The following is a 27436-nucleotide window of genomic DNA, read 5'->3' on the forward strand; positions in this document are numbered from 1 at the left end:
CGCAGGCCTTCCGGTCTCCTGCCCTCGCCGCCCTGTCGCCGGCCCCTGAGGAGGGAGGGGTGGCCCACTGTTGCAGGAACAGCGCGTGCTGGGGGAGGAGGCCCAGGCGGACATCCCTGGAGGTCCCGGCACAGGGCTCTGGCTGGGGTAGGGCGTCCTGGGCAAGGCCTGGGGGCGGGGTCCGTGTGCCCAGCTGCGTGGAGCCTGGCAGGGCAAAGCCTCTGTATCCCTGAGGGTCTCCATGGCCCGGGTCTCGGGTCCCCAGTGGCAGGAAGTGCAGACAGCCCGGTGTCCGTGGGAGGGGACAGGGAGGCCACCATGGGGGTGGGCGGGCCCAGCTCCTGGAGTCCAGGTGGGCTAAGGGGGGGTTACGTCCAGACACCCGCACCCGGTTCTGAGGTCCCCCCTCTGCACCCTAACCCCTGGCATCCACCTCCCCTGTCAGCTGGGCAGGGGCAGGTTTCTAGGAGGGGCCCCCAAGGAGCCCCCAGACTGCACTAGTGGCCACACTCCTGCTCCTGGCTGGCTTCCTGCCCCCCCACCAGGGCTGCTGCCCTCCCAGCCAGCTCCACCTGCGCTCCTGCGCCCCCACACCTGACTGGGCAGGAGAGGACACCACAGGGCACCCAAGTGGTAGCAATGGGGCACGCTTAGGAAGGCTTCCTGGAGGAGGCAGCAGTGCCCACACGTGGGAGACGGGTGGGTTCGGGGACGGTGGCATGCAGCCCTCCACAGGTCCTGGCCCAGCACTCCGGGCTGCCCCCACCCGTTGGTAACCCATGTCGGTCCTTCCTGTCTCCCCTCCTGCTATCTTGGAGTTGGGGGAGAGCTACAGGGCTGTGTGGACTTCCACTCTGGCTTCTCAGAAACTCGCGGCCCCTTCTGCTGTCCTGGGTTCCAGGCAGCGGGTGTGGCTGATACACTGATGCCACTCAGGGAAGCGCCCGGCCCTCCAGACCCCCAGTCGTGTTTGCACCCAGAGCACCCGGGTCAGGACGAGGCGGCAGGGCGGGAGGCGAAGGAGGCCAGGACAGCGCGGCCGGGGCGCCCTCTAGCGTCCTCGCTGCGCCCGGTCCGTCCCTCTCCTGCTCGGGCACCAGGGGCCTCCTGGGAAGCCGGTGGAGACCTCAGCGTGGCACTGGCCGGCTCCAGACGCCAGACAGGCGGGCACAGATGGCTCCTGCATCCGTGCCTCCCCTGACCTAACTGAACCCACCAGCCCAGCTCCATCTCAGGCCCTGCCCCTCGTCCTCCGGCCGCCCCACCCGCCGGGCTCACCTCCTCCCCGGCCGAGTGGGCGGGTGTGGGAACAGACAGGGACGCTGCTGCTCAGGTTCCAGGAGGCACCCCGGAACTAGGTGCACATCCCCCCAGGACCCACCAGTGTCTGGTCTGGAACAGCTCCCCCTTTTTCCTGCTGGGGGGCTGCAATGTGCACCAGGCCCTGGTCCTGCCCCAGCGCCCGAGGCCTGCAGGGCAGGACGGGCCCAGCATTCCTGCCGCCCCAGTGCTTCTAGTGTCCTCCTGAGAAGGGCAAGGACAGAGCCCGGTGCTGCCCAGGGCTCCAGCCCAGGCCTCGTGTCCCGGCGCCCGCTGTACCAGCACAGGTCCAGCCCTGCCTGCCCCAGGCTCACAGGCCTGTCTGGATTCCCAGGGTCCGCCTGAGGAAGGACCCACAGCACCAAGGGTCTGGGTACCTGCTGGGAGCACTGATGAGGCTGGGGGGCACCTCTGGCCCAGAGGCCAGGCAGGGGGAAGGGGAGGGCTGAGGCCACAGCGGGTCTCGGGAGGGTGGCCCTCAGACAGGGAGCCCGTTTGGTCCCCCAAGGAGCCTGGTACCAGTGCAGGGGGGAGGCCCCCCAAGATAGACTGGACATCTTGGGGTGGTGGGGGTCCTATCCACCAAGGGGCTGGGAGGGTGGAGGAGACCACCTGTGCCTTCTGTGGGCGCCCTCCCCGGCAGGCCTGCTCTCCACCCAGGGGAAGCCCCCTGCCCACGGCCCTGGGGAGCAGGCTGTGGTGAGACGCACCCGCCTCCTCCAGGAAGCCCCCCAGGCAGTGGGCCCAGTGCACAGGGGGCCTCGGTCTTACAGAACAGAGCTGTGCTGTCCTGAGTGACCCCAGGTTGGAGGCATCCACTGGGGGCAGATGGGGGAGGGCTGGGCAGGCAGTGAGCCTCCCGACCTGGACAGATCCATCACTGAGGGGCCACAGGTCACCAAGGCAGCGCTTTATTGAATCCCGTCCTTACAGCAGACAGGCGCCTGGTCCCAGCACAGGGACCGTCTGGGCACAGGGTGACGGGCGGCAGCGCGCCTGCCACAGCAGGGGACACCCAGCGCTGGGCTGGCGCCGGCAGGCGAGGTCGTGCCCCTCCTGTGCAGAGGGTGAGGCAGAGCAACCGGCCGCGCAGCTGCCGCCAGCGGACAATCGAGACATCGTGACATCCTCCTCTGAGCTGTTACAGGAACATCAACTCGACGTTTTCATAAAAACATGATTCCAAGAAAGGTGACGACACGTGTGAAGCCGGGCCCTGGACACGTGGGCAGAGCCAGTGTACAGGCTGGGGCCGCAGTGAGAACGCCGGCTCAGGGACGGCCCCACGGGGCTGACGAATCCTGACGGTGAGACTCCAGTGACCAAGGACACACGTGAAAATTCTGTGACGCTCCGATAGTGTGGGGGGCGCAGCGCCAGGGCAGGGCCAACAGCCCCCTTAGCCACCGCGACTCCCATTTCTAGGCCCACCACGTGCTCTGCCTGCGTCTGAGCACGGGTTTCAGCGGCAGCGAGTAAATCCAGGACAGTGAAAGCCACACAAACGCCAGGGGAGCCCAGAGCAGACCCCACCTCAGAAGCGGAGGCTCCGCTAGCAGCCCGCGCCCAGTGCACGCACAGAGCCCTGCGGGGGGTGGGGGGGGCACGCTTTCTCCAAAGCTGCAGGCCACCCAGGAGGGTGATGGCAGCGGAGGGCACTCAGGCCTGGCGAGGTGGTGAGGACGGAGGAGCCGGGTGCGGCGGACGGCCCCATGGGACTGCTCACCAGAAGGACAGCCACCGTCCCTGGCCACTGGCCAGCTATCATTCAAGTGCAGGTCACAGCTGAAAGCCAGGCCACGGGAATGCGTGAGGCAACCCTTAGCACCACGGGGCACAGAGCGCAGTGCACACACCGATGGGATAGACCAGGGGTCCTCAAACTTTCTAAACAGGGGCCAGTTCACTGTCCCTCAGACCGCTGGAGGGCCGGACTATTGTTTAAAAAAAACTATGAACAAATTCCTATGCACACTGCACATATCTTATTTTGAAGTAAAAAAAACGAAACGGGAACAAATACAATATTTGTATTTGCATGTGGCCCGCGGGCCATAGTTTGAGGACCCCTGGGATAGACCGTGCGCCCCGTGTCCTGTGCAAAGGCTGACGTCTGGGGAGACAAACGCTACTCCTATGCCGTGTCAGTTCCTCAGCACCCGGGAGGAAGGCCCAGCTAACTGAGCAGCTCCTTCCTGAGACCGCCCGTCCGTCCGGGAGTCTGGCCACGCCTACGCTTGGATTCCCCGAAAGGACAGTCTTGCCTTGAAGGGTGGGTCAGAGCTGAGGGCACAGGCCACCTGGCCCTGCCCACCCCCACGCAGACACCTGCCTGAGCGCCAGGTACTGAGACTGCCGAGTGCCAGGCTGCACAGGGCCCTTCGCCAGCCCCAGGGGTGCCCACCACAGCCTGGGAGTGGCCACCGGCCTGCGTCTCGGAAGGAGCTGGGCCAGGAGTTGGCATGATGGCCACCTGGAGGCCCCGGGGCTGCAGGGCTGACAGGGTGGCGCCCGGGGCTCCAGGGCCAGGCCCGCCGCTGGGCGGGCGCAGTGGTATCGCCCCCGGGCGTGGTGCTCACAACCCCACTTAGTAAACTTTCTAAAAGCCACACCAGCACAATGAATACGCAAACAGCCAGGCTTCGTCAGTGGGCCACGCCGTATTTACATTAGGGTCACGCCCGAGTCAGGCAGACGGCGAATTGGTAAGGGGTCAGGTGAGAACCAAGGTGCATCGAGAAGAGCTGGCAGACGGAGGCCCCAGGAGCGTGGCGGTCCTCAGGCGTGGTTCGCAGGCCACAGAGCGCTTGGCGTGGCCCCGACAGTCGGGCGTCCAAGTCCACAGACCAGTGTCCTGAGCCGAGGGCCCACGGGCCGGGCCTCCTCCCAGGACACACACGGGCGCAGGCCCGAGCCACGTGAGCCGGCCCGTGGCCACGCAGGGACGCAGACACGACTCCCTGGGGCAGGGGATTCCAGGCTGACTGGCTCTTCGTGGAATGGTGAAAATTAAAAATTGCTTGATGATGGAAGTTCCTGATTTATTCCAGACAAAATATTAGACGTGTCACTAATAGAATCGCCTCAGCAGGAAGGGGCCGGCGGCAGCTACCCCTTCACCTCGGCCGCCTCCTTCTCGGCCTTCTCCTTGGCCTTCTCCTTCTCCTCCACCTTCTCCTCCTTCCCCAGTGTCGCCACGATCTCGGCCACCTGGCTGGTGGAGATGTGAATGTCCGCCTTGTCCACCAGCTCGATCACCTGCACACACAGGAAGGACAGGGCTCGGGGCCGGCTTCCTCAACCAGCACTCGGCCCCACGCCGCCCCGGTGCTTCCCCGGGGCCCAGGCTGCGGGGAGCGTCCATCGGGCCAGGCCTGCCCTGGACAGAGGCTCCGGCAGGGTGCAGGGTGCGGACACCGAGCTGCTGTCCATCCCGAGGGCCCCAGGGAAGGGGCAGGGGGCCTGAACTTGCCCTCCAGCCCCTGCAGCCGGCAAGGCGAGGGCTCCGAACGTGCTCCTGCAACCCTCGATTCCCAACGAGACCAAGTCAGCCCCAGCCCTGCACTGGCTGGACTGGGAACCAGGAGAGCCCGTGAAAGCTCCTGCAGAAGTAGCACTGGCGGGCTTCCTTGGGACGGCAGGGCTGCTCCAGCCTCGGGCTGCCCAAGCTCCATGTGCCAGGGACCCCCGTGGTCCCTCAGGGTCACCCCCAGGCCTCAGAAGTCCCCCATACAGGCCCCTAGGACTGCCCGCACCCCCCTCCCCGGGGTCTGCCCATCCAGCCACCGCAGCAGCAGCCCTGCCAGGGCCTCAGACCCACCTTGACCAGGTCATTAATGTTGACCTTGCCGTCCTTGTTGTCGTCCAGGGCCGAGGCCAGGCTGACGAGCTTGTGTTCTGGAATGTGCTTGATTTGCTTCATGGCACTGATGAGCTCGGTGACGCTGATGACAGTGTCCCTGGGGAGGGGGACAGGGAGAGCTGCATGTGACAGCCTGCACCCGTCACAAGGCGCCCAGGACAGCCCCGCCCCGTAAACGTGGGGAGATCTCTTTGGACCAGTGAGGGCAGATGGGCCCACACAGCCCAGCAGGTCAACCAGGAGCGGACGCTGCCCTCATCTGGGGAAGGGTCTCCACCCGAGGACAGGACAGCACAGAGCCCGGCCCGGGGCGCGAGGTCAGCCACCACCTGGGGGCAGTCATGCTGGGACCCCACGTGGGTGACTACTGAGTGCTTGGAGCGAGGTGGCCGCGGTGGGGAGGGCGGACAGCGGCGCACAGGGACAGAGGATGGCGCGCTGACGGCAGCCTCGTGGAGAAAAGAGGCTGACGGGAGGCGGGGTTCTGGCCGAAAACACTGGGTCAAGGCAGGGCAGCTGGGCACCAGGCTGTGCACGCACTGGTCAGCAGCCCGAGCCCTCCGTCCTCGGCGTCCGGCTGCACTCACCCCGCGGGCAGGCCCGGGGCGGTGGGGCCCAGCTTGCCAGCCTGCTGGTCCGCCTCCAGCTGCGTGAGCAGCTCGTCGATCTGCCCAATCATCTGCTGCACCCGCTTGGTCAGCCTCTTGCTGGCTTTGGACTCCTCCACCTCCATCTCCTTGCCCGTCTTCGAAAGCTCCTTCTTAATCTCTTGCAGGTCCTGATGGGATCACACCGTGTAAGGACTGTCCTAACCACTTACGTGCGGTTACACGGTGACTAACTCACACCGGCACCGCATGCCGTGCCCAGCACACACGTGCTCTGGGCTCCGTGGACTTGGACACCCTTGTCTAGAAAGGAGATGCAGTCTGTCTGGCACCTCACCCTGCGTGTGTGGCGAGTGACAGATCAGAGTCAGAGCATCAGCATCGCCTTATGTCCCCCACCAGCTTCGGGGAGGGGCGTGGCGGGGGCCTGAGTGTAGGAGGAACCTGCTCTCTCCAATCAGCCATATTTTCCCAGCAGAGCTGTGAAAGCGTGGCTCCTTTAAGTCCCATTAGGAAGTGACACTGATAAGTAACAAAATCAGTGACTATGAAAGAAAGTCAGGAATGAATAAGACTTCACTCAGAACCACCCCGACTCCACCTGGCGCCTGCAGGTGCGGAGACACCAAGGGCGGCCGCTGCCAGGAGAGGCAGCTGGTGGGCTGCACCGGGTCCCTCAAGAGGACTTGGTCAGACCCCCTTCCTCTCCAAGGGCCTGTAGTAATAACACGGCCCTTTGGCCTATCAGATATTCAATGGAGGTGTTTTTGGAAACTGGAAGAAACCATAGTCTTAGGAGCAAATCCCACAGGCCCCCCGCCCTGCACCCTCAGCCCCGCACCCTCAGGCCCACACCCTCAGCCCCGCACCTCGTTGTAGCTCGGCACCCTCAGCCCCGCACCCTCAGGCCCGCACCCTCAGCCCCGCACCCTCAGGCCCGCACCCTCAGCCCCGCACCCTCAGGCCCGCACCCTCAGCCCTGGCCCGCACCTCGCTGTAGTCCTGCACGTCTTCCTTGAGCAGCTCCAGCTCCTCCTTCTCCTTGGTCAGGGACGTCTTCTGCTCCTTCAGCTTCAAGCAGGCGTCGCTGAGGATGTCGATTTCCTCCTTGGTGATCTCCTCTTCCTGGGAAGGAAGCAAAGCAAAGACCCCGATGAAGGGGGTCCCTCAGTGGGGCGAGTCTCAGGCGGTGCACAGGCCGCCCTCCGCTCCCCTCCGTCGTGGACGTGGCGCTGGTCACCTTCACGCCCTCCAGGACGGGGGCCGTGTCCTTCAGGGCCTCTGACGGCAGGGTCGCATCCACCACTTCCGGCTGCAGCTCGGCCACGGGCCTCCCTGGGGCAGCTTCCACCGCTTCGGGCGCCACTTCCTTCTGAAACACAGGCCGGGGCTGCTCAGTGCCACCCACCCACGGCCTTCCCCAGGCGCCCACGCCGCGCTGATATGCCGCCGGCCGGAGGGCACACTCAACAGCCAGCGACGTGACGGTGGACTCGGGTCGCCCAGCAGCGTGACCTGCCTCCGTCGGTCTCAGTGCAGGCGACCTGGTGACCAGGGGCAGGCACAGCCCAGCCTCTCCCACCCTCCGGCCCTTTCCTGACCCCGGCATGGAGCTGCGTGGGGACGCGTGTGGGAGCTGGAGCCCACCCGGGGCCGGGGTCCTGAGCACAGCCTGGGCGGGCGAAGCTGGCCCCGGGGCGGCCCGAGCACACCTGCCCGACCGTGCCGGCCACCCAGGAGGCAAGGAGGGCCCAAGCCCAGGCCCGTCCCCAAGGCAGGGCCTGCAGAGGTGCAGCAGGAGCCGTGCGGCACCAGCGCCCGGCACTCACCGCGGCCTCCGAGCGCCTCTGCCGCTCCTCCCGGTGCTCCTGCCGGATGGCCGCCTCCTCCTGCAGCGTGGCCTCCAGCTTCGCCTTGTTGTCCACCTGCTCACCCTCCACCTCCGCCGCCTTCACCTGCGCTTCCTTGGCCTGCAGAGAGGGCGCACCTGGGGTGAGCCGTAGGCTGCCACCCCCAGAGGCCCACACCCCTGTCCCTGACTGTCAGCCCCCGGGCCTGGGGGGCACAGGACGTACTGCGGGGCCCCAGCTGCAGGGTCACGAGGCCCGAGGCCACCCATGAGTCTCACAGGCCCTCACTGCAGACCGACAGAAGGGGGTGAGTGGTGGGCGCGAGGGTCCCACGGCTGTGCATGGTGTCCTGTGGTCCTGCCCTCAGAAGCCAGGGGGCCCCTGGAGCACAGGGCAGGAGGTCCTCCCGGCCACACGTACCACGATCTCGGGGAGGGTCTGCAGCGTGGACTTGAGCTGGTCGGCGGGCGACAGGGTGTCTGGGAGGTACATGGCTCGGGACAGGATGAGCAGCGATGTGGGGATCTCCTGCTGCAGGTGGAGCTCCAGCCACTGCAATCGAAGGTCAAGGCCTGGCCTCACCTGCCGGCCTCACCTGCCGGCCTCGGCCCACCCACACATGAGACCTGGCCCTCCGCTGCCCTATCTGGTGGGGGAGGAGGAGAGAGGGGGCGGGGAAACAGCCACACAGGACTTGGGTGGATGGGGCTGATTCACTGCCTCGGTTCCTGACTCGATGCCCACCGGTCAGCGGCACGAGACGCCTGAGGACCCTGAGTTAGCGTCCGGCAGACAGGCCTCCAGGCGCCAAACACTGATGGACAGATTCGCTGCCAGCCAAGTCTTCGCTTCAAAATGGCACCAGGCCCTGACGGTGGTGTTTGTGAATGCCCGTGGCCTGGGGGTTCCCACCTGCTGTGGCCAGCACCACATGAAGCTATTCTAGTGACAAAAAGACAACATCAAACCGACAAGAGACCCTGACAATCTCTGGACAAAACTGGACACAAGACAGAAATGAGATGAGAAGGAACTCAAAGGTCGGGGAGAAATGCGAAGGAGAGTAAGTAACCAGAGGAGGGAGGGGCGAGAACACTTGGACCGCACGCCCAAGCGAGCTCCGTGAGGCGGGAACGCCGCGTGCACGCTGGCCCCCGGCAGGGACAGGGCAGGGCCCGCCGCGGAGCACATCGCGCGACGGGACCGGTGGCTGCGCATTGGCCTCCATCTGGAGGACGCACTGACCCCCTAGGAGGGGCCGCAGCATGGCGGTCAGGAGGCGGGCCGCTGGGCGCCCTCACGCTCTCCACCCTCCACCTTCCGATGTGGCAGGCGAATCGCTCTGAGCGCCGCCTTTCCCAGGGCCGATCCCACCGGGGAGGGCAGAGCCGCCCTGAGCCTCTGGAGGGCGGTGCGCTAAAACCTGGCCTCGGTGAGACATGCCCGTGTCTCCAAGAGCTAACGCGGCGCTCACCTGCCCAGAGGACGGGAGCAGACAGACAGGACAGGACCGCACTGCAGCCCTGGGAGCCACCGCGGCCTCCGCACATGGGGAGCGCCGGGCACCACAGACCGAGTCAGGCACCTGTGCAGGCCCCGCGCATGAGGCCCGGCCGCTGCCCATGAGCCCGCGGGACTTGCAGGTCTCCTCCACACTTCCCACAGGAGCCTGAGCGGGACTGACGCCCGCGGCCATGCCCCTGGCCCAGCCGCCGTGAGCACGCACCTGCTTCAGCTGGTTCCGCAGGCGGTCTTCTGTGACTCCCAGGGCCCGCATGCCTCGTGCCCGACACGCCGCCTGCAACTCTTTGACGTTGAGGCTGTCCACACCCTCCTCTGCAATCAGCTGGAAAAGAAAGTCAACATTCTGAAAGGGCACCAGAGGCTCCCGGCTTAATGGCCACTTGCTTGGGAACCACGTGCCCCTTGTCAGCCACGGCCTCAGAGGCTCTGCTAAGTAACACACGCCCTACCAAGGCCCCGCCTGGGTTTGCAGGGACAGGAACTGACCAAGAAGGGCCTGGGGAGCGCACACAGCCAGGACCAGCCCCAAGGCCGGAGTCTGGAAGAAGGGCGCCTCCACCCAGGCCCGTGGGGAGGGTCCCAGCACCTGTCCCTGCCCACAGCCCACCCAGCCCAACCCGAGCCTTGCTGTTTGCTGGACAGAAGAGAAAGGGCAGAGAGCAGAGCGACCACAGGCTCCCAAGATGTCTCACAGCCTCAGCCACCGCTCCCAGCCAGAGGGAGAAGAGGGGCACGCAGGAGTCCCCTAGACAAGGACATGGGATGCAGCGCCAAAGACACCGTGCAAGGGAGGAGGGAGGGAGGAGAGGAGGGAGGGAGGAGAGCGGGGAGGGAGGGAGAGAGAGAGGGAGGGGAGAGACAGAACGACAGGCGCTCCCGATCTGTCCCCACCCCCCACCTCGACTCGCAGTATCCTGAGGGGGACAGGGGCGCCCCCACCCCATCTTCTTAAACATTCATCCTGAGATGAGACAGGTGGTGGTAACCTGCCAAATCCGGGCCCCATGGTGACATCACCCCAAGTGCAGAACGAGATCACAGCCAGGTGACAGCACGTCCCTCCCACCACCTCCCGCCCAGCCAGCCCTTCATTTCGCTGCATCCGACGCACAAGCGCACACAGGATCCATGTAACTTGCGGGGATTCCATGAAGACCATTCACACAGGCTGCCAGAGTATCAACAACTCGCCTTTCCGTGCCAAGGAGCACAGCCCAGCACGGCCCTGGTTACACTCGCCCACTGAGGGCGCCTGGCCCTGCCCAGCATGCAGTGCTCAGGAAGAAACTGCGTGCCTGCTTCCGGCCCCCATCCTCCTGGGGGTTCCGTGATCCCACTGCGACCTCTCTAGTGTTTCTGGGTGGCCCTCCTGTGTGTGGACCCTGAAAATAAGACACCTACTAAACAAGGGCTCCTGGAGGCTACCTGGGCTCGAATTTCCAAAAACAGCCTAGCACGGCTGGTGTGGGCCAGTGGTTGAGCGCCAACCTATGAACCAGATGAACCAGGAGGTCCCGGTTCGATTCCCAGTCAGGGCTCAGGACTGGGTGTGGGCTTGATCCTTAGTGGGGGGCGTGCAGGAGGCAGCCGATCCATGATTCTCTCATCATTGATGTTTCTCTTTCTCCCTCTCCCTTCCTCCCTGAAATCATTAAAAAAATATATTCAAACAAACAAAATCCCAGAGCCTGGCAGCTGTTTCTGCACAGGCCCTTCACTAGCGGCACTTTAAGGAGCCGCACTGCCCGGCCACCGAGGCGTGTCCTTGCTGCCTGAGCCAGCCCCCACCGTGGCCACGCGGGCACCACACCTGCGTGACCGGTCCGGCCGCGTGTCCTCTCCCCGTCCAGGTGAACCGGAGGAAGCGCCCTCTTCCAATCGCACACGGAGAGCCCCACGCCACGGCGCCATCACTTGTGCTTTGACCGTCAAACGTCATCCGGGAGACGCGCGGAGAGCCTGCTGGACTGATCTGACGTTTCCTTCCTGGTTTCCAGGGCCCTCCCATCACTTCCTGCTTCAAAAACCCCCGTCAGGGTCTTCGAGGACATGCCTGCTGGGAACACACGGTCGCTTTCCCTCTTCTGAGGTCTGACTTCCTCTTCGCCCAACAGGGAATGCTGCTGGACACAGAACTGTGGGCTGACATTCTGTAGTCTTTGTCCTGCAGGCAAGATGCTGTTCGCCCTCATTACTTTCGTCCTTGAAGGCTCATTAGTTTGACTGCGACGTGTCCTGCAGGCTGTGGGTTGCTTTGGGTCTGTCCTGTCCGCGGTTCCCTCGGTTGCTTACATTCGTAGAATTGAAGGACTCGGGGAAGTGTCTAGCCATGACTTCTTCGAGCACTTTTCCAGCTCTACCCTGTCCCTTCTCTTCCCAGAGCCCCCACGACGTATCTTAGTTCTGCAACAGCCCACAGGTCCCAGAGGCTCTGGCCCTTTCTCACTGTCCTCTTTGTAGTTCACATGTTAAATTCTACAACTTCCCTTGTTCACGGAGCCTGTATTTTGTCCTGTCCATCCTACTGGAGGGCCCACCACTGAGTTTTCCATGCTGGACTGTACCTGGGCATGAGGAGCAGCTTCCTATTGGAGCCCGGGTGTGTGGAGTATGACGTTATGAGACTGGGTCCCGTTTCAGTCCTCTTAGCTGCCCCTGACAGGGCTCTGGGAGAGTAAGGGGCGCTGTTCTAACCATCTTTATAGATTTTGCAATTGGTTATCTGGCATCTGTTGATGGCCCAAGCTATTTGCATGTCCTTGGCAGCCCAGCTTTCGTGGGTGCACAAAGTCACCTTTCAACCCTTTAACCACAAACCCCGACCTCTGCTTCACTTCCTGCCCAACCAACGTCTCCAGCTGGCCACCCCACCAGTGACAACGGCCCAGCCCCTTTCCTCCAGCCTCCCCTGCTGCTGCTTCCCGTTCGGGGGCGCCGTGGCCGTTTCCAGGGAACCTGGAACAGCAGGCTCCCTTCACGGGCACCGATCTCTCTGTGCATCAGCCAGCCCATAAGCTGCACCCAGGTGCATTCTGGGACAGGCACGGTGCTGCTTCCGTCCTGCACGCTTCCCGGCTCCCCGGCTGGGAGGCAGGAGACCGCGTTATGCCCCGCCTGGCCTCCACCACCGCACCTCCCGCAGGGGGAGGAAGTGTCCTAGGACTGTCAGGTGGGTGCAGGTCTCACACCCACCCATGGACGCGGGGCGGGGCCAGTGTGTCCTGGGGTGTCTGGATGGAGTCTTCTCTCCCAGGGCAAGCCTGTCCTGTTCTTGGCCGAGAGCAGGCTCTGGACTTGCCAGTGTTTCTGTCGCCCAAGGCTGGGGTATGAGGCATGAAGACACGCGGTGGTTCCTGGGGTCCCAGGGCCCCCCCACACCACAGCCCTCTCAGGTATGCTTCCTGCTTCCTGTCCAGGGAAAGGGCCCACCCCCTATCGACAGCGGAGGTCGCGGGAATCTGAGGCACTTCACGGTGGGATGACTTGTCCAAGGTCACAGGACGGGTGAGTGGCAGGGACTCCACCCGGCTCCCTGCCTGGAGCCGCCTCCCGAGAAGATGGCGCCTCAGGACGGCCCGCCCGCTGCTCTCCAGCAGAGCGGTGCCCTGAGCACACCCTCCCGGGAGAGACGCACAGCGGCCGCAGCCGAGCTCCTCTCGCCCCCACACACTCAGGACGACAGGGAAGGGTAGCTGCCCCGGGAGCCGGAGAAGCCAGGGACCACAGGACACAGGCGCGTCTGGAGACGGGAGAGCGACCACCAGGCTTCAGGGCAGTGAGAGTCTGTGGGCCGGGCTGGACCAGGCTGCCAGGGAGTGAGCTAGCCATCCGGGAGCCGCCGGCCCAGCGGCATACGCCAACTTGGAGCAGGCGGAGTCCAGGCAGAGACCACTGCTAAGAGGCAGCCATCTTGCCAGGCTAAGAAGGAGCAGCGGGGGTCCGGGGGCTCAGTCCAGAGAGCAGAAAGTGCAGGAACCCCCTGGCGTCGGGCCTCACGCTAAGCGGGCACCGGGGAGGAGCTGGCAGAGCCTTGTGCAGCAGGCGGGCACCCGGGCTGTGCCATAGGAGCTCCAGGCAGAGGGCACCCCAGAAGCCAGGCCAGCCCTGGGGTGGTGACCTTGTGGGGGCTCCTGGAGGAGGACCACACCACCCAGAACCTCACTTCAGACAAGGTCTCTATTTGAAAAAGCTAAATACGACCAACAAGCCAAGCCCAGAGAGAAAACAATGAACACCTGTTTCACACTGTTATTGGAATTAGACGTGAACTAAGACTAACATGTTCAAGAAAACAGACAGCAAGATGGACAGCTTTAGGTGAGAAATGAAATCTTAAAAAAAAACAAAAACCCTGGCATTGAAATGAGGAACTCAGAAGTGGGTCTAAGAGCAATTCAACCCATGCCCTGGCCGGGCAGCTCAGTTGGTAGAGCATCACCCCGATACACCAAGGCTCAGGTCTGGTCTCGTCAGGGCACAGGCCCAGGGTGCGGGCTCAATCCCCAGTGTGGGGTGTGCAGGAGGCAGCCAATAGATGTTTCTATCTCTCTATCCCTCCCCCTTCCTCTCTCTCAAATCAGTAAGAATATATGTACTTAAAAAAAAGAAACTTACTGGAGTGCTGTTTGGGTAGCAGAAGACTGGCTGCAGGAATGGACAAGCTATAGTGCGCTCATCAGAGGAAGCGTCAGCCAGGCGTCAGAACGCACCTTCCCAATGAGCCCAGGCAACACGGGAGGATCCGATGCCACGCCAGGTGGGAAGTCACTTGGACGGCACGATCCCAGGACCCTTTATCCCAGCAGACAGCACCCACGCGCCCACCAGGTGGGCACAGCCGCGACGCGAGGCTGACAGACCACTAGCGATGCCACCCCTGCTGCGAGGATGGCCCGACCTCGAGGCCGTCACTCACCTTGTCGTCCGCCTTGATGGAGCGGAGCCGCATGGTGAGCTGGAAGCGCAGGAAGTTGTTGGTGCCCATGGACTGCAGCTCCAGCAGCTTGCACAGCGCCACCAGCTGCGGCCGCGTGAGGTTGTCCAGGGTCAGCTCGTCCTCAAACAGTTTGGAGAAACGAATGATTTCCTCATTGCTGGGTCTCTCCCCGGTCTCTCGGATCTGCAGGAGCAATGCTGAGTGTTACTCACGGTGGGGGCCTGTTCCCTGAGCATGCACAGGCATGTGTGCACACACACACACCTGCGCACAGCACCCCTCCCAGGCCCAGGGGCCACCAGCCCCAAGTGAGGAAATGAGGAGGACCGGGAGCTGGGGGAGGTGGACTGCCTGGCCTATCAGGCACAACCTCAGAATTGCCTCTAAGACTCAACCCCGAGGGCAGCCCAGCCCGGAGGGTAGGCTGGCGACTGGAAGAGGCCCGGCCTCCCCCTGCTGACAAGGAGGCCCTGCCACTCTCCCCACCTCAGCCATGGCTGTGGAGCAGGCTGTGGAGCAGCCTGTGGTCCATCCTCTCCCCTGCCCACCCCCCGCTCGTCACACTGCAGGGTCTTAGGTTCCTCATTTGCCAAACTCTCCCTCTCCTGGGGCTGCTGCAAAGTTGGAGGCAGAGGCAAGTAACTGAATGTCAGCGGGTTCAAGTTCTCGGACTGAGGTTCAACCTGAGTGCAGAGGGAACCTCCATAGACCCTGGGCAGCAGCTGCCGTCCGCCCGCCTGCCTGGGAAGGGGGGTCAGGAGCGCCCCCTGCTGCTACAGTAGAAAAAGGGAGGATGGCAATGAGGACCACTCCCCAGAGAAGACAGGTGGCCCGAGGCTCTAACCAGCACTAAGGACAGTGGGCTGAGGCCACAGGGGCTCCGAAGCATCAGGGCACCTTCTGGAAAAACAAGGAGAAGTCTTTGGTGGCGCTGCCCGTGGCCGCCTTGTTCTTCAGGGCCATCTCCTCAATGGTGTCCTGGAGGAACTTGGCCAGCTCCAGCTTGACCCGCAGCTCCTTCTTCAGCCTCTCCTCCTGCGGGGCAGAGACGGGCGCTATCCTCTGCCCAGACCCTCCCCGACGAGCGGGGCTGGAGCGTCCCCTCCAGCTCCTGCCTCCCACTGTGCCACCCAGAGCAGGGCTGGCAGAGTCCACACCCGGCTGGGCACATGTCCCCACAAGACCTCACTGACCGAAGCAGGCAGGGCCGCACAGCTGGGGGCTGGCCTGCATCCCACCCCACGAATGGTCTCAGCCCAGCTTGAAGACACGGGTCCGGAGCAACCATGTTGCACACACGTCTAAGAGAAGGTGACCCCCCCCAGGGGGGGGGGGCACCGTGAAGGAAGACGCCCCGAAGCCCGAGCAGGGCGGTGCCTTCACCTTGATGGACTGGGTCTCGAAGGTGGACGGCAGCATGTTGGGGAACAGCTTCACCACGACGGGCAGCAGGAACTCCATAAAGGGCACCACGATGAACACCAGGAAGGGCACCAGGCGGAAGAGGTCTGCGCAGATGCGGAGGAACTGCAAGGAGTGGCGGGGTCAGAGGTCACGGCGCACGTCCTACAGGCCGGGAGCTCCAGGCCACCGGGACCCACAGGAACTCCCGGGCCGTCCCTCTCGGCCGGGCCTGCAGGAGAGCTGGCTGGGAGCAGCACCCAGCGCTGGGGCCTCCGGGACCCGCCCCAGAGGCACTAAGCCGGGACCCTGGGGTCCTGCTCTGGGGAAACAGCTGCGGCAAACACAGTGCTGCCCACAGGCGGGCCTGGCCGGTTGAGAGCAACCACGAGGACGGGTCGCTGCTGGGAGGCTGTGGCCACCCCCCCCACCCCCAAGGCCGTGCATTTCTCTGGCTCTTCCTGAAAGGGCTGGATTTAGCACTGAACTGCACAGCGATCGTTACAGAAAACCCAGTGCTTCCCCAACATAAACACACTGCCCCCGCCCCCGCCCCCGAGGCCACTGGGGGTCGTCAGAACCCCGCCAGGCGAGCGCGGCTGCCACTCACAGGGCTGTGGGCGGAGAGGCCAAGGCTGCCTCTCCATGTCCTCGCCCCACGCCCGATGGACTGGCCAGCAGGCCTCTGGGGAGAGAGGTCACGTCTAGAAACACCCCGGCTGCTGGGTGTGGGTGCTGTGCTCCCGCCAAGAACCAGCTCCCGAGGGAGGGCTGCCCTTGCTGGGCAGGGCCGGGGGAGCTGTGTGGAGGCACTGGAGGCCAGGCCGACACCCACCTCTCTCCCAGGTCACGCAGCCACGGTGCTTCCCGTCTCTACTGATGCTCCCAAAGCAGCAACTTCCTCACTCACCCCACCTCCCGCTCACCAGCTTTGCTGCCTTGTCCGCACATTCGTTTTTCATTTGTTTACAATGCATTCTTGTTTTTATTTTATGCTCAAATGGTCCCAGATTTGGCCATGGAAAGGCCCGTCAAGTGGGTGCTGCGTTTTGTTTATTTTGTTGTGTTAATCCTCACCCACGGATATTTTTCCAGTGATTTTTAGAAACATCAATGTGAGAGAGACATTGATTGGTTCCTCCTACAGGTGCAACTGAGGACGTGTCTTGACCAGAATCAAACCTGCAACCCTCCAGTCCTTGGGCCGATGCTCTAACCGCTGAACCCGGCTAGGGTCAACTGTGTGCTTTGTTTTTTTCATAACAGCACATATTGTCTTCAACGAAGTAGCAAAAACCCTGTAACTTTCACAGCAGAACAGGGCAGGGAGGGGCAGAAGAGAACCTGAACCATACAGCCTTATCTTGCGAGTCCCCGAAAGGCAGTGCGCGTGTAACCCATGTCCAGTAAACACTAACTGGGAAATTCTAATCCAACTGTTCTTCAAAGTACCCATCTGTGCCCTTCTCCCAGCATCCCTTGGACTCCAGCCAGTAAACACTCCTACGTGGTCCATGGAACCCTGAGCGCCGCATAAAGCCAGAAGCCAGTGCTCACAGGCCACAAGCAACCCCCGGCCATGACCAAGGCCCCTCTTCCCACGGAGGAGCCTCGGTGTCAGCCTTCAGGGAAGGACAGCCAGGGCCTGTCCTCGGGCTCCTAGGCCCTGAGGGCTGGAGCTGCCCCTGTCCCCTGGGATCAGCACAAAATAAAAGACACAGGGTCCGGGAGCACAGACCCCACAAGCCATGCAAACACCTGGAAGGAGGTGCGCAGCCCAACCACGGGGAAGCAACGGGACGGGAAGGCAGGCCACCAGCAGCTCAGCAGACAGGGCCCCGTCGGCGGGAGAAGCAGTCAGAGGACCCCGGCACCAGCGCCCAGAGGACAGACCCGCGGCACCGGGCACCCGGGGCGGGCGTGCGCATTACCTGCCTGCGCTCGCGGCGGGTCAGGCTGTGCCCGTTGAGGATGCGCCAGAGCATGCGCGCCGCGATCTTGGTGTCGATCCAGAGCAGGCGGAAGCCGTGGTAGTAGTGCTTCAGCTCGTCCAGCACCCGCTGCCCCAGGGACTTCTTCACCACCACCTCCGCGGGGGGGCTGTACACCGGCCCGCCCTCCTCCAGCTTCTTGTTCTTGTCCTTGAGGGACTTGAGCGACTTCTCCACCACCGAGTCGTCGCGCAGCGCGGGGGAGGAGTGCCAGCAGCGCGCGGGCGGGAGCTGCGGCTGGGCGACCAGCCGGCCCGCGGAGGCCGGGGCCCACGGCGCTCGGGCCACCGCACACGCGCGCTGGGGCCTCCGAGTCCAGCAGCCCAGGGGGTCGCCTCCGAAGGAAAGGTGCACGGGAGCACAGCCGCCCGGCAGGACACGCCTGGGAAGGGAGAGAGCAAACAGCCATGTCTGACCTCCCCCTCCCCCACACACCGTCTTCCCTGCGCACAAAACACACCCTCCACTTCCCTTCCCGATGCCTGCAGCCCACCCAGCCCTTCCCTCCAGAGCAGGGTGGGTGGAGGAGCTGCACCCCCGGAGCCACAGGGGCTGGGGCCTCATAGGCAAGACACAAGCACAGGCAGCAAAAGCTGGACCCGGAACAGACACCCCAGCTCTGGGCGGGTCTCCCAGGCCCATTCCCACAGGCTCTGAGAATCTGGGGGTGGGGTGTGGAGCAGGGAGGCCCTCTCCCCTGTAGAAGGTGGCCTTCTACAAAGACCTGCCGTTCCTGAGCACGTCCTGAAGATCAGCGAGGACGTGCCACGTCAACGATGGCCTGGACCTACCACCCGGCGCCCACAGGTGTCGGCACAAAATAGCAAACACCAAGAAGCCTTTGCCAAGCCCACTGCCTCCCACTCAGCCCCTCACTGCTCCCCTCGCCCCAGCAACGGGCAGGCGCTGCTCCCTCAGGCCGCCTGACCCACAGCCTGTCCTCCTGGCCCGTGACACTCAAATCCATCACGCATGCTCCGTTCCCCTGCACCGGCTCCGTGAAGCCCCGTGGGAGACCACAGGGGCTTCTGTATCTGCGCACCTGAGCCCTCTCCATCCACACTCAGGCCCCAGGGCGCCCAGGCTGTGGCCGCCAACGTAGGCCAAGCTGCTCCCCGGGCCCCTACAGCTGCATCCTCGGGTCCACCCACAAAACGGCCCTGGGAGGAGGGCGGCAGCAGCCTGAGTGCCTGGCGCAGGGACCGTGCCACCCGCAGCTTATGGTGCCCGGCCAGAGCCTGGCACCACCCAGGGTCTGCACTCGATGAGGAGACCCTCTTCCGGCTGCAGCAGAGACAAAGATGTCTACAGGGCCAACTGGGACAGCTGCCCCACAGTCCCTTCCGTTTCCATCTCCCACTCGTCTGTCACTGAAGCCTCTCCTTGGTCAGGCACACACCTGCCTCCAGGTGGCACAGGCTCCGACTTACTTCAGGGCACACCCAGCGTCTCCTGCCAATCACCTCTCTGTGCCTCAGAATGTCCTCTGGAAGTGTGTGTGCTGCCACACTGTGTGACAGCATCTGGCGCACAGCACAGGAGTGGCAGCTATTGCAACTGCCCACAAAGTGGGTGAGAGGCTGCCAATCGGGGCGGGAAGAAGCTCGTAGCTTATCGTGGGCCGGTACAGCTAGCACAGGGCACCGCCATCCCCCCACTTCTGCGCCCCACTTCTGTCCCTCACACCCTCCCTGTCCTGAGTCTCAGGCCCCGGGGGACAGGCTGCCAGGGCACAGGAGGGCTGCTCGGGCTCGGCAGTCCCCTGACCATTGCAGCAGTGACTGTCACGCCTGTCCTGGGGGACAGTGGCCACACACACAGATCAGCCTTCCTCCTGGCCTCATCAAGCTGAGTATCCAATTTCCACCCTCCATGAGCCAGGAAGCCAATGGCTTCCAGGAGAAGGCGTGACATCACAGTCTCCAGGGGCAGCCAACAGGCTCGGACAGATGTGTGAAGCCAGACTGAGCTGAGGAGCACCTGGTGTGCAGCGAGGGCCTGCTGCCTTTAAGCACGTTAGAGAGACTGTTACTAACACTCTAGCCAGAAAGGGTGAGCTATTTTCAAAAGCATACGGTATCATTTACTATTTAAAAATCCTGAACTAAACCAATCTGGGCACGGCCACCGCTCCGGGGCAGCCGGGACAGATGGCATCGTCAAGGCCGCCCCTGCTCTGCCCACGCCCGCCAGCGCGCCCAGCACCCTGAGAAGCACCGCCCCTCACCTGCGCGGGCAGCAGCGCACCCCCTGCACCAGCCACACCTGTTTCTCCTTCTTCCCCCTTTTCATAGGTCACCTTCCCACTCAGGGAACCCCCGGGGGAGGCAACATGTCCGCAGGGAGCACGTGGTCACCGAGGAGGGCCCCTTGGAGCACAGGCCCGCGTCGGGGCTCCCCTCGCTGCGCGTTTCCCTGCAGGACGCAGGCTGCGTCCTTCTCCACCAGCCGCCTGCCGCCCAGCCCAGAAGAGCAAGGCGAGGCAGGGCCTGGCAGAGGAGCAGGGCGCACGGCGGTGGCTCACGGCCACTAAGCTCCTGGTACATGTCCCCTGGAAGGGACAGCCCACCAAGACAATGGCCTGACCGGGACACCACTGTCCTTCAGGGACACGACACTAGAGGGGCAGGGCACCTCTGCCCAGAGACGAGAGAAACCACAGGCCCCCAGCTGGGGAGCCAGAGGCCACCACCCACAGCACCTCAACGCCTGCTGGAGGCCCCAGGCCCCGCACCACCCACCTAGCAACCCCTCGCGTGTGCGGGGAGCACCGGGCGCCAACACAGCCAAGCTTGTGAACAGTCACACCCGTGAAGCCTAAGGATATAGCCTCCCGCTGCCAGGTTTTCCCACTGAACGAGGTTACAGTCTGGTCCTCAGAGCGGGGTGCCTCCCTCTCACCGCTGGGGAGAGGTCAGGAGCAGCGGGGTGACCGTCCACAACGAGGTCTAGGACCAGAAACTGTCCACCTGCTCACTCATCCGGGCCTGACCCATTTCAACCAAAGACTGAGATTGCAAAGCAACTAATACAAGTGGCTGCCACTGGCAGACACGTCCCTGTGCGACTCAGCATTTCTCATACTGTGCGATCACAATGAGGAGTAAAATCTGTGGATGCTGAAAATGACACGAGATTCTGCCTCTCCTCTATAATTCCTAGTTTGAGCCTATTGTTTAACTTTCTAAAAGTTGTGAACTTATAAAAAATATCAATAAAGCACAGCTTTTGATTTCACTAGAGGCCCGGTGCCTATGCACCGGTGGGGCCCTCAGCCTGGCCTGCACCCTCTCGCAATCCAGGACCCCTCGGGGGATATTGGACTGACAGTTTCGGCCCGATCCCCGCAGGCCAGGCTCAGAGACCCCACTGGTGCACGAATCTGTGCACCAGGCCTCTAGTATGCATATATGATCTTTGGTTAATCTCTTCCCACCCTCTCCACCCATTCCCTCTGAGATTCATCAGTTCCATGTTTCCATGCCTGTGTGTTGAGCGTCTGCCCCCTGGTGGCCAGTGCGGGTCACAGCTACCGCTCAAATGGTCGCTTAGGTGTATATACAGATATGAACCATGAGTGCAGGTATATTTGAATCTTAGAGGTTCTCGACAAAGTCAGCACCCATTGCTAATAAAAACTTTGAAGTGAGAAAACAAGCTACGGTTACACACAGCAATGCACACCAGACACGGCTTGCTATTGTGAGGACGCGCGCATGGCCACAGCTGTCAGGCCTGGCCCCGGAGACAACAGGCCTGGCCACTGAGGTCCGAACTGCAACCACACAGCCAAGGCACTGTGTGGGGGACGGCCCCAGCGCTGACTACAGAGGCTACCACAGCAGCTACAGTGCTCAGTGGGCTGTGTGAAGTGCTGGCCCAGGAAGACAGATTCCTGCGTAAAGACACGGAAGGAGGCGCATCCCACCACCACACAGGTCACCTCTGGGAACTGTCGTAAAGGCGACTGTTTAACTTTCTAAAGAAAGTAAGTGTGGCCCATATAAAGAAACTGACATACCTTCTTCTGGAAGAGAGAAAAGGTCTTAATAAAACTACTTACACCAGGGACACGGTATGTGAATGAGAAGGTGGCCCAGCTGGTGTTGCTCAGTGATTGAGTTCTATTCCCAGTCGGGGCATATACACGGGTTACGGTCTCGATCCCCAGTGGGGGCGTGCAGGAGGCAGCTAATCAATGATTCTCTCTCATCATTGATGTTTCTCTCTCTCCCTCTCCCTTCCTTTCTGAAATCAATAATGTGTGTGTGTGTGTGTGTGTGTGTGTGTGTGTGTGTGTATATATATATATTTTTTTAAGTTAACATTCCTCTCCGTGGCTGGGTGGCTCAGTTGGTTGGAGCATCTCATGAACCAAAAAGGCTGTGGATTCGATGCCTGGTCAGAGCGCATACAGGAGGCAACTTATTGATGTTTCTCTCTCTCCTCCCTCCTCTCCTCTAAAAATCAATAAAAACACATCCTCAGGTGAGGATTTAAAAAAGGTAGTGTTCCCCAATGATTTTATGGATTTAATGGCATTTCAGTTACAATCCCAAAAAGACCATCTTAGAATTGAAATAATCTCACTGAGGGACAGCCCAGAGACGAGGGCCGGCTGGAGAACTCGCACGAGTGACAGGCGCGGCCCAGGAACAGCCGCGCCCACGGGACAGGCCCTGGTCCTGCAGGCTCCAGGGCCCGGTCAGCGGCACCTGGGCTGCTCCTGCAGGTGAACCCGACCGCACAGCCGCCCCCAACCTGGCTTGGCCGTCAGGACTCTAAACCAGCGACCACACACCCAGCACTGACTGCCAGCCGGGGGCCACCTCGTTCACGCACCAGGACCAGACCCCTGGGGCCGCAGGGCCCCTTGTTTCCTACCACCCACAGGCCCAGGCCCTTGAATGCCCCTAGTCCACTTCAGAATGAAATCTACGAAGACCAAGAGTCAAGATGTCCTCTGCTCGTACATCAAAGGCTCCCGTCGTAACCAGAAGGGTTCCACAGCCCTGTGGCCACAGAAATCTAACGAAAATCAAGAGCCGGGAGCACTCTGGCTGCAGAGGGCCAGTGGGGCTGCTGCTGGGAGGGGCTCCTACACAGACTCTGTCGTGTCCCCTCGAAGGCTATGCTTCTGCCGGTCTGCCATCAGATACGCGCACACGCGTGTAAGGCTGTGGGCAGGCTCATGGGAGCACTTCATACAGTCCTAAAATGGGAAATACGCTTGAGCACAACTTTGCTTTCACAACCACCAAGTTTTGGTTGTTTGGGGCGTGCAGGAGGCAGCTGATCCATGATTCTCTCTCAGCATTGACGTTTCTCTCTCCTCTCTCTTCCTCTCTGAAGTCAATACAAACATATTAAACTATATATACACACGTTTGTGTTTTTTCAAAGAAGCAGAAACATAAGAAACAGGAGAGTAGGAGACACTGGCTCCCCAGACGGAGGGTTCCCATCGTTCCAGCAGCCCTCGAGGCAGACACGCTTACTTACAGGCGGCTGATCCACCCCACGGTGTTGGCACAGCTGAGACAGGCATGGTCCCCCGGGCTACCTGCAGCAAAGCAGAGGAAACGGTCAGTTCACACCAGGCGCTCTATGCTGACACCGCGGCGAGTCTGAGGAGCCCCTTTAAGGTGAGCTGGAACCCCGAGTGGCTGCTGAACAGTTCAGGGTGCTGCCAGGGGAAGGGTTTGCCCCGGGACGGCCCGGGGTCTTGGGGTGGCTCTAGGGGAGAAGGGGAGCCCGAGTCAGCCCCTGGCTCCGCATCTCCCAAGCGGAGCGCCAGCCAAAGGCCCAGGGACTCCAGCTTCAGGGCCCCAGGGGCAGCTCCCTGCTGGCTCCAGCTTGGCTCTGGTGGGCAGAGCCAGAAGGAACAGGACCCCAACGCACAGGCAGCCCCGCGTGCCAGCAAGGCCACACCCAGGTGACCCACCGCTTCCCCTGCCCACACGAGGGGCGAGGGCTGAGAATTCCTGGGAAAACAAACGCCAAGAGTAAGCCATTTTTTGGCTAAACCTTGATGAGCACACAGCGCAATGTGAGGATCTGGTTGTATTTGTGACCCTTGCCCTACCTCACTAGTCCCCCTCAGCATAAGTGCAGGGTCACCCACATGACCGGCCTGCGGGCCTCCTGCGGTCAGGCCCTGAGGGGACAGGACAGTCCTGAGCCGCTGGGCGCAGGCGGGGAGCCTGGAGGGCGCTGGCAGCAAGGCCGGCAGGAGCAGGAGTGCCTGGAACAGGCCGGGCTTGCCGAGAGCCAACGCTGGGGCCAGCAGAACAGAAGACGGACGGGACCGGGGCCGGCCCCACTCTAGGCCCTGCGGTGCGGCCAGGCGAGGTGGACCCTCTGAGGACAGGGACTCCAGCTGTCACTTGTGAAATTCGATAGGAGGCTGCTGTCAACACAGACTAGTCTCACTTTCCTGTGCAGAAAGCTGCTCCCATCAAACATTAAATTTAGAGTCTTGCTCGTGGATGTCAGCCTGGCTGTCAGCTGGGGGCTGGGCTCACTAGCTCGGTCACCATGGTTCATAAAGTACCTTTCCTATTTCACACGTGACATTTCCTGTTAACATTACAAAACACATGGCCAACACACCACTCCAGCCGGGGAGTCCCCAGTTGTCTCCCAAAAAGAAGTCTGCCCCTCACCCCTGGCCTGTCCCCTCTGCCTGCCCAGGCCAGCACCCCCCCTCAGGTTGGCTCAGAAATGGCTCCCCACCTGCACATGCCTCCCAGAAGCCAACAAGGTGGTCCGTGGACACCCCCTCCTCCTGGAAGCCCTGCTGTGTTGTTTTTTTTTCCCACAACAACTCTCCCACACCAGGTGTGTGTCCTACCATTCAATGCTGACACTACCCGGGTTAGTACAGACCCCAAGTTACACGAGACTCCCCGCCCGCCCCGCCCACGTGTCAGCTGCAAGGAGGGTGCCCAGGCTGCCCGCGTTCTACCAACTACAGATGCAGGTCCCTGAACGCCTCGCCTGACAACGTGCTGGGATGACACCGGACCCGGGAAGGTGCTCTCCTTGCTGCTGCAGTTCACTACAGAGGACACGGTGCCGCCCAGAGGAGGAGGCACACAGCTCAAGGTCCAGCCGCCCTGAATGCAGAAGCTTCCTCCTTGTGGGGTCAGCAAGTGCCGCCAACCCAGAAGCTCCCCACGCCTCCCTGTCCAAGACCTTTATCTTCAGTACCTGGTATGACTGGTTACCTGTTTGACCACTGGCGATTGAGCTCAATCTCCAGGCCCCCACTTCTCCCCGAGGTTGGGGGTGGGGTAGAAGGTCCAAACCGCTAATCACAGGGACTTCATTAGCATACACTCAGGTTAGAGGAAGAGTGGCTCATTATGTATCACCCAAGACACCCTGATCACTCCAGGAACTCCACCCACCAGCGTGGCTCAGTGGCTGAGGGTCGATTTATGAACCAGGAGGTTCAATTCCCCATCAGGGCACATGCCTGGGTGGCGGGCTTTACCCCCTGTGTGGGGCGTGCAGGAGGCAGCCAATGGATGACTGTCTCTCATCATTGATGTTTCCCTCTCTCCCTTCCTCTCCGAAATCAATAAAATATATGGGAGAGAGAGAGAGACATCAATGATGAGAGAGAACCATTGATTGGCTGCCACCTGCACGCCCCACACTGGAGACCGAACCCACAACCCGGACATGTGCCCTTGGCGAGAATCGAACCCGGGACTCTTCAGTCCACAGGCCAATGCTCTATCCACTGAGCCACACCAGCCAGGGCCTATGTATATATTTAAAAATATGAACAAGAAATCCCAAGGGCTTTTGGAGCTCTGGCAAGAACTGGGGGAGGGGCAGAGACCAAGCGTATTTCTTCACACCCCACACCTCTCTTCATGGGACCCCGGATTCTCCCTCGCCAGCTGCCCCACCTCCAGCTCCCCCACAGGCACTGTACCTGAATACCTGTGGGTGCACCTGACCCAGCGTCCATGGGCACCTGCCATTCCACAGCCCTAAGACCCCCGGCTCCCCCAGGCAGCTCCTCTGAGGCCGTTTCCATTACGGCTGGGAGCCTCCCTGAGGGCACCTGCCCTCTGCCCTCACACCCAGTCCCTGGTGAAGGTGAAGGTGAGCCTGGCCCACCCACCTCTAGGCAGCCCCAGGCCCGCCCCAAGATGCCCTGCACACAGCACTTCCTCCAAAGGGCGGCGTGCCAATGGGGGCGGGGAGTGACCGCAGAGCAGGGGGCCTGGCAGACCCCCCCCCCAGCCTCACGCTGGCAGCTGGCCCCTGGACCAGAGGGATGAGGACGCTCCCCAAGACCCACAGCCGCTCTGAGCCTGAGCAACACGGGTACATCCCCACAGAGGAGCGGCCACAATGTATCCACCAGTCCTCCCGAAACCCGGGAAGCTGGAGAGAAACTGGCTGAAGGCGCCGCGGCTCCTGGGGTCCCGGGATGAGAAGGGTCCGTGAGAAAGAAGCGCGCGGGACGGGAGAGGATGTCACAGGGAAACGGTGTCAGAACAAGGGCAGTGACCCGCGCGGCCGCAGCTAACAGTCTCCGCACCGGCTCCGCGACTGCAACGAAGAGGCGCCCTGATGTCAGATGTCAGGTGTCAGATGCCAGCACCGGGCCTGGACCGGACCGGACCGGACCGGCCGCAGCAGCCGGAGCCCGCCGCCCACAGCAAACCCGCGGCCTGGCGGCCACCCCGCGGGGGACATGACCACAGGGAACACGCGTGACCCCGAAACGATACCGCCACCCAGGCTGGCCCCGCCCACCCCAGCGCTATGAAGGCGGGGGCCAGGGCGCCGTCATCAGGAGCCGCGGCGGGGAGCGGCCGGCCGGGCGGCACCGGCACCGGCACGCAGGCCCTTCCCGCTGCCAGCGCTCCAAAGGCCCGGCAGCCATCGCGGCTGAAAAGTTTCCAGAATCGCGCCCCGGGAGGCTCCTTTCACTCGGGTCTCGGTCTCACAGGACAAGCGTCCTCTTTCCCGCAACCTGGGGTTCGTGGAGAGAGGGGGGACCCCGAGGAGCCCGCGCTGGGTGTGATTCCCGGGTCCCAGCTGGGGTCGCGGGCGCCCCGGGTGCAGGCGCAGGTCCCCCCGCAGGTCCTGCCCGCCCCCCCTCCCCCGCCTTCCCCCGGCCGCCTCGTCTCGGAGCCCGGGCAGCGGCCCAAGGACGCGGCTGCTCTCGTGATGGGCGCCGCGTTCCACGGAGCTTCCCCGCGAACAGCGCCGGGCGGACGGCAGCGCGTTCCCTGCAAAGCTCTCCCGGCCCCGCTCTGCTCGCCGCGGCCGGCGGGCGGCTGAGGTCACGGCGCGAGCGAGTCACAGGCCGCCGCCCGCCGGCCTCCGGGACGCACGGCCTCCGTGCCCGGCAACCGGCCCGCCCGCCGGGGCGTGGCGCGGGGCAGGCGGCCGGGCCCAGCCGGCGTGACCCAGCCCCGCCGCGTCCCGCCGCCCGGAGCCCCCTCCCCAGCTCGGTCCTCCGGCCCCCGGCCCGCGCCGACGGCGGATTACTTACCCCCCCGGGCGGCGGCGCGGGGCGCCGGGAAGCGGGCGGGCCCCCGGCTGCGGCAGCTCCTCAGCAAGATGGACGCCATGTGTCCGGCGGCTCCCGCCTCCTGAGGCGGCCTCCTTCTCCTCCTCCTCCTCGCCGGCCTGGCGGCGGCTCGGCCCGCCCGCGCGGACGGTTGAGGCGGCGGTTGGCTGCCGGCGGCGGGCGCTCAGCTCAAGGACCCGGCACCGGCGGCGACCATGTCCCGGCACAGACGTCCGGCGGCGCGGGGCGGGGCGACGGGCGCCGCTCCCATTGGGCCCCTCGGGCGCCCGCCGCCGGCCAGGTGAGGGCGGTCCCGGCGTGCCCCGCGGCCGACTACGGGTCCCAGCGTGCCCCGCGGCCGACTACCGGTCCCGGCGTGCCCCGCGGCCGGCCCCGCGCG

General features: G+C 63.1%; 1 protein-coding gene across 2 annotated transcripts; it reads right to left on the bottom strand.

Moving 5' to 3' along the window:
- Positions 1-2215: 2215 nt before the first annotated feature.
- Positions 2216-27436, bottom strand: LETM1 (leucine zipper and EF-hand containing transmembrane protein 1). Of its 2 annotated transcripts, none has more exons than XM_036326891.1 (14): positions 27019-27436; positions 22995-23055; positions 17433-17874; positions 15484-15627; positions 14998-15135; positions 14080-14283; positions 9367-9486; positions 8061-8192; positions 7620-7760; positions 7031-7159; positions 6781-6915; positions 5770-5960; positions 5141-5279; positions 2216-4578 (listed from the first exon to the last, which is right to left on the bottom strand). In XM_036326891.1, exons 1-14 carry the CDS (start codon positions 27095-27097, stop codon positions 4429-4431), a joined length of 2205 nt encoding a protein of 734 aa, XP_036182784.1. In that variant the 5' UTR covers positions 27098-27436; the 3' UTR covers positions 2216-4428. The 2 variants fall into 2 exon arrangements, with proteins under 2 accessions (XP_036182784.1, XP_036182779.1); XM_036326886.1 differs by having other exon boundaries at positions 7031-7162; positions 27019-27384.

The sequence above is a fragment of the Myotis myotis genome, unplaced genomic scaffold (assembly GCF_014108235.1).
Source record: "Myotis myotis isolate mMyoMyo1 unplaced genomic scaffold, mMyoMyo1.p scaffold_m19_p_1, whole genome shotgun sequence".
In the NCBI taxonomy this organism is placed as follows: Eukaryota; Metazoa; Chordata; class Mammalia; order Chiroptera; family Vespertilionidae; genus Myotis; species Myotis myotis.